This window comes from Corvus hawaiiensis, chromosome 26 (assembly GCF_020740725.1).
Source record: "Corvus hawaiiensis isolate bCorHaw1 chromosome 26, bCorHaw1.pri.cur, whole genome shotgun sequence".
Lineage (NCBI taxonomy): Eukaryota > Metazoa > Chordata > Aves > Passeriformes > Corvidae > Corvus > Corvus hawaiiensis.
In genome coordinates, this window is record NC_063238.1 from 5,347,868 (window position 1) to 5,355,028 (window position 7,161).

General features: G+C 35.5%; 1 protein-coding gene across 1 annotated transcript in view; it reads left to right on the forward strand.

Moving 5' to 3' along the window:
* XKR4 (XK related 4) overlaps positions 1–6,191 on the forward strand; it is a 219,015-nt gene extending 212,824 nt beyond the window's left edge. The window contains exon 3 of the mRNA XM_048286701.1: positions 1,746–6,191. Within this exon, the coding sequence (XP_048142658.1) occupies positions 1,746–2,692 (947 nt within the window). The 3' untranslated portion in view covers positions 2,693–6,191. The remainder of the gene's footprint in view (positions 1–1,745) is intronic.
* The last annotated feature ends 970 nt before the right edge of the window (positions 6,192–7,161 follow it).

Consider the following 7,161-nt stretch of genomic DNA (forward strand, 5'->3'; position numbering starts at 1 on the left):
TCTCTTTTAAAATAACGTTGGGGTTTTTTTCAAAGTAAATAGCAACATGTATTTAGGCTTAAATTTACCATTCTCCATTAATACAATTTCTTAGTATTTATAATATTTAAGTAATACATTCTTGATTGTTAAGTTCTAAAGAAAGCTATTTAATAGGGAAGAAAAATACTGGCTGTGCACGCAGAACCAAAGGTTGTCGAAGTGATTAAACAGCTTTTAACAGCAGACGAAAGAAATGTTTTCTTCATGTCAGTTTGATTTACTTCAATATCTAGTTCAAAGTTAAGGAACTGCTTAGAAATAGAATAAGCTGAAGCATCATTATCTTTAAATGGTCCATGAATAAATTCTCAGTCTGAGATGCTGAGACTTATGAATTCATTCATTAGCTGTATGTAAAATTAGCTTTGGTAATAAACCAGTTTTACATATAAAATGTTTGATACATTTTCCTCTGTATACAACACTTATTGCAATTTTATTCAAATAATAAATACACTTGAAAGGCAAGGATTTTGCATTTCAATTGCAATTCCCGTTTCCATCCAAAGCAGCTTGATGCAAGTTGTAAGTAAATAAAAATTAATCTTCTAGTAAAGAATCATCATTCATTTCTAACAGAATGCTATGTAAGTATAAAGCATTTGAATAATTATGCTGAACTATACCATTTTTGAACTGGGAATGTAAGGTGTTTTTCTGGTAGTGTATGGAAGTAACAGATTAGTTTAAAAGTCAGGCTCAGTTTCAAAGCAACTTTTTTTTCCTAAATTTACCTATCAACAAGAATCAAAATCCCTTGAGGGGAAAAGACTAACACAAGCTCAAAATAAGTATAGAAAGGTCTATTTTTTAAAAAATGGTTTTACAGTTTTTGTATTTTCACAAAACTAATGCTTGAAATCTTATGAGAAATAATCCCATATTGAATGTTTTAAATATTTGTCAGGTTTTACTAAAATATTATAGTTTAGGGCCTTGTAAATAAACAATTGTGTGATATATAGGAGATAGAATGGCTATATAAATTCAAATATATAGCCCCCTACTTTAGGAGCATCTTTACTCAAAATTTTAATTCAGTAAAAAATTCCAAGATTTCTAAAATAAATTTAATTTCCAGCTGGAAGAAAATAAGTTCTGATAATTTCTACTTATTAAAATTCTGTTTAAAAGTGGTGAAAATACCAAAATGGGCCTCAGCAAGAGTAAGGCAGTCTGTTTAAAATTTGATGTAACAAGAGTAACATAAATTTATTTTTAACATGTAGATTTAAGCTCACACTGTTATTGATTTAGTTTATATGTAGATGATGCCGGCATTTTAATTAGAAAGACTTGGTTGCTTTATATAAGGCTTCTTTAATGAATTCTCAAAATCAGAAAATTAATATTCTTTCTTGAAAATAATAACTGCAGTAGGTCCCCTTAAGTCTCAGAGCTGACAGAGACACCTATTCCCGATTGGCTCAGAGTTGTGATTTAATTATTTTGTTTCAAACATGTAGTTGCTAGATAAGAGGTTCAGAGTGTGGTTTGATAGCCACTCTTGTTTGTGTGTATCCAGTGTCATAAGGGAAATGAAATCTCAGCAGCAGAAGTCCATTTCTCTGAGCTAAAGGAGAAGGAAGAGATTTATTGTGCCAGTGGTGGTGAACATATTTAAAGCAGCAAGGATCTCACTGTTTTCAGCCAAATGCTGACATACTAATTGTGCCTTAACTTCATCTCTTGTTTCCTCCTAGGTCTTACTGCTGCAGCATCCCTTGTATCCCTGGCTTGGGCTTTGGCTTCCTACCAAAAGGCCCTCCGTGACTCCCGCGATGACAAGAAACCCATCAGTTATATGGCTGTTATAATCCAGTTTTGCTGGCATTTCTTCACAATTGCAGCAAGGGTCATTACTTTTGCTCTGTTTGCCTCGGTTTTCCAGCTGTACTTTGGGATCTTCATCGTGCTGCACTGGTGCATCATGACCTTCTGGATCGTTCACTGCGAGACAGAGTTTTGCATCACTAAATGGGAGGAGATAGTTTTCGACATGGTTGTTGGGATAATCTATATCTTCAGCTGGTTCAATGTCAAGGAAGGAAGGACACGCTGTAGGCTTTTCATTTACTATTTTGTCATCCTTTTAGAAAACACCGCCTTGAGTGTTCTCTGGTATCTGTACAAGGCCCCTCCAATCTCTGATGCATTTGCCATACCAGCACTGTGTGTAGTGTTCAGCAGCTTTTTAACAGGCATTGTTTTTATGCTAATGTACTATGCCTTCTTTCACCCCAATGGACCAAGGTTTGGGCAGTCACCAAGCTGTGCTTGTGAGGACCCTGCTGCTGCCTTCACCCTTCCCTCAGAAGTGGCCACAAGCACACTACGCTCCATCTCCAACAACCGGAGTGTCACAAGCGAGCGGGATCAAAAATTTGCCGAGAGGGACGGGTGTGTGCCTGTGTTTCAGGTGAGACCCACTGCACCATCCACACCTTCATCCCGGCCACCAAGGATTGAGGAGTCTGTCATTAAAATCGATCTGTTCAGGAACAGGTACCCAGCATGGGAGAGACACGTGTTGGACAGGAGCCTGAGGAAGGCAATCTTAGCATTTGAATGTTCCCCTGCTCCTCCACGGCTACAGTATAAAGATGATGCCCTTATTCAGGAGCGCTTGGAATATGAAACCACATTGTAAACAAAGAAAAACCACAGCTTGAAGAAGCTCCAGCGTTACAGTCCAAATTAGGGGTTGACAGTAGGGCTGTAGGAATTACTAAACTGCATACTACAAGTAGAGCAGCAAGCTATAGTGTTCTTAGTCTGGCTATCATCATGATTATCATTTGATCCACTGTGTGCAGTCTGTCTGCAGGACACTGATACAGCAGCATCGTCTGAAAGCCTCAAAAAACCCCAAACCCTGACCCACACATACAAATCAGTTACATCAGCTGGAGGAACTCACCCACCACCCCTTACTGCTATGAAACTCTGACTGCACAGTACTTACAATCAAACCAATAAAAAGGCTCTGGCCAGAGCTTTCAACTTTAGCCAGTAGTGCATTTTATTTTGGAAATAAATGATTGATATTTCCATAACCAATGGCAAAATCAAAGAAACCCCACACCTTTTCAAAAATAACAAAACTGTATCACACAGTGTTGCTGTTAGGAAAGCCGTTTTCTAGGGGGGAAAACAGGAGCTTAGTAGTCTTCAACACTCCCATAAATCAACCATTCAGGTTAGAATAGGTTTGCAAAATAGTTCTTAATTAAAAAGAAATGTCATCATGTTTATAAGGCTGTCAATGGAAAAGAAACTAAATTCTGATTAATTAGGTCATTAAAATTAATACTACCAGAACTGTTTGTTTCCTGTGGAATTTCAAAGTCTTTATTAAACACAATTTAACTTCCTGATGTTATTTTCAACAGAAACTCTATGCAGCTCACTTCTGGTTTTGAGGAGAAATAAGGAGCTCTAGCACGTAGTGATATTCATTAAATGATAATCATGATTCAGTGTTCAATTTGCAAAAAAAAAAAAAAAAGTAAAAGAACAAGGAAGTATAGTTTTCATATTCTAAACTTTTTGGAGGACCCCATTCAGATATTTCAGAAGAAACTACAAGGAGCTGAACACACTGAAACTTCTCTGTTTCAGGACTGAGAATGCATGATTCAGTGTGTGAATGTATGCAGGTGTGACAAGAGACTGTGACATGCCATACCTTTCTAGTGCCAAACATTGTATAACTGCAAGGTTGATGTTGCCTGAGGGACACAACAAGTGGCACAAGTCCTACCAGAAAAAGAAGCAGGAAAGACCAACCAAGATCTCAATGTATAGAGACAGCTCTGATTTTTCCCACCCAAGGTGAAAGTGATGTCTTTTAAAGGCTTTCAGCCACCTCTTAGTAAGTATATTCACTGAAGTATAATATAAACAAGTTATGTGGAAGATCCTCTTCTGCCTGTTCAAGACTGGTGTCCAGACATGTCTAAAAATTGCGTTGATTCTCTTGTAATAGAGTGCTTTTGCTGCAAGCTTTTGGGTTTTAAATACCTCCCTAAATCTAGTTAATGGTATTATCCTTTATGTTAAAAGTATCCCCTGATGGTGCTTTCAGATGCATTAAAGGTGCAAGTCAAAATTTGATAGTAATTTTTTTAAAGCTGGTGCAGAGTGAAAAACTCATGGATTATTTCAATATTTTTGTAAAGTAAAAATATGGTATAAAATGTTACTTTTTATAAACCTCAAATCTTTTAATACATTTCATTCTCTTTATAGCTTAGACTTTAAGAATTGGTCCATGAATTTTATCAAATGGCTTTTGCAGGTTGACATAAACCTGGTTTTCACACATTATGGATTTGTTTTGCAATGTAATGCCATATGAAAGCCTACATGGGTACTTTTAGAATACTCTATAAACTGTGGATCCTGCTTCAAATATAAGTGGCTTGTAAAGACACCAAGTGATTCTATGAGAAATAATTTGCTATAACTATATCCATCCATTTCAGGAGAGCGAAGCAGAACTGAAGAGTTACTGTTGTAAATGACAATGTCAGGAAGGAGAAGACCTGATAATTGGCATTGTAATCTTCACTGTCAGATACATCCAGTGTAGTCACTGCTGTGTATGCTGCTGGGATAATTTCTGTCTTTCCTATTACGAATATTTGTACTGTGAAATGGCCAAGGTTACACAGACTATGTTTATTTGTATGCATTCAATTAGCCATTTTTGATGTTGACTTTTTTTATTAGTAATATGTTCGATACCTGTTGCTCTTTGCTGGGGCGAGTTCCTCAAAACAAGAATCTGTGGGAGTGCAGAAATCTGCAAGGCAGAGGGAACTTTACACAGATTAGAAAACACCTATGCTTCAGGGGTTTCTTAGGTATTTTCAAATTAAACAATGGCCAACTGCCTCTATAAATTTTTTTAAAATAAAACAATACTTTGATAGTCCAAACCTGAAGCTTTTTACAAAGTGATTACCCTTTTCTTCATGGAAATATAGCTGATTATTCAGAGAAAACTACTCATATTTTGTCAGAAAATATACCACTGCAAGAACTGCTAAAAAAAAAATTTTGGGAGCAAGTCCTTTGTCCTGTCATATTCAATAGACCCTTCACTCCAGAATCAAATTCTAGTCCACACAAGGGAATTGCTATTTTTTCTTTACAAACATGGCAAATGTAAGCTCTGTGATCCAAGATGGGAGGGTTTCTTTTGGAAACAGTTTGATGTGTTTGCTGCTGCTTTAACAACTCGGAAATTGAAGCCTGAGTGAGGCACAGTGGGCAGCCTTCTCAAGCTTCAGTCTCCCACCAGCACCTCCTGGGGAGAGGGGCAGCATCACTGCTGTCAACGAGGCTCTTCTTCTTCTGATGTCCCTCTCACCCTCTTGCTCTTCCTCAAAGCTGTGAGCCCTTTGGTCAGGCTTACAGAATTGAAGAAATGTTGCTTCATACGGAATTTAAAGGGTTAAGGTCTTCACCAGCGCTTGCATTGCAAGGTTTCTGAAGAAGGTTTGGGATGAGTTTGTTTGATTTGCTCTTGTTTGGTTTTGGAAGGAAGGACAAAGAGGTGTTATTTATACATGTGGTTTTTCATTCCTAGTATTTGTTTTCTTTACTCTCACAGCATTTTGAAAATAATGTTTGAAAAAATGTTTATCTCAAGCAAACTACTGCAGGGTGTGAGTGCAGAGTGACATATGTGTGTGTATATATATATATGTATAAATATATATATGCAGCACTACATATATGCACCTTGTCCTCAGAATTCAATCTGGCTGTTTGAGGCAGGGGTAGAAGTCATTATACACTAAGTGAAAATCTGCTCTCCAAAATCTTGCTCTGTTACACTCATACCATCAATGTTACCTGCACTGAGAACAGGGCAGCCACTGAATTCTAAACACTCTGATGACTACATGGACAGTTTCCTAATTTGCATTGCTGTGAATAGTCACATTAAAAGCTGTAAGAGTTTTTTATGGAAACTGCCAAGATTAAACATAGTCCATGTTGAAATTCCATTATGGCCTTATGGACAGTTAATAATCAATATGCACTATTCTTCTTGCCACAGTTTTAAAATCAACAAAGTTCTACTGAGACAGCAATAGCAAAAAAAAAAAGAAAAAAAAAGAACTTGTAAAAAAATGAACTTTTTCTTTTGAAATAATGAAAACATCAGGCCTTTTAAATTTCATATCAGAATATATGAAAATAAAAAATTCATATTTTCATATTTACATTCTGGTAAAGAGAAGCAATCATATTTGTTAGGAGTAAGACTTATGGGAGCATTGTTCTAATGAACCAAACAAACTTACCAGCAGATGTAATGTTAACTTATCTGGTTAAAGACTTGGTCCTAAAATTTTGTGGATTTGTCTGTTGCAGAAAAGACAATTCAACTACTAGCACTAATTAAATAAAGAAAAGATAATGTATACCCATGTTTATTCAGAAAACATGTAAGAAAATGTAAGAGAAAACTTCTGACTTCTTTTAAAAGCTATTTGTTCTGTAATAGGATAATTTTTGTTTAAAAATTCTTTACAAATATGTGCAATACTTTCTTTCCATGCGTATTTAATAATGAAAAAATTAATTTTCAATTTTGTTTATGTAAATTTAAATATTCTTCTTTTGACAGAACAATGTTTCTTTGCTTGGGTTATATGGTCTTGATGGCATATATTCAATATTTTCATTGTCAAATCAACAAATTTTCTATTAATTAATTTTTATAAAATTGGAGAAAATTTTCCTCCCAAAATTTAATGCTAGGCTTCATCTGCCTGATTTTGTAAACTTTTAAGCAGAGGAGGTAAATTAAAATTTTATTGGAGATTTAATTTTTAATATATGGTGAATAGCTATTAAATCTGTATTAGTTTAAAACATATGATGGTCTTGCCAATACATCATTATCTCCCCAAAAGAGCAATTTGTAAGTGGTACTAAAAGCAGAAGTGCTGCTTTATTTGGAAAGGGACTCCCAATCATGCAATATGTTCATTTACTTTTTATTGGACAGCAAATATTCACAACTAGACTGTTGGGTTTTTTAGAACACCAATTAAACAATTTTGAAGTGTTTGTGATTTGATCATATCACTCCTAAGG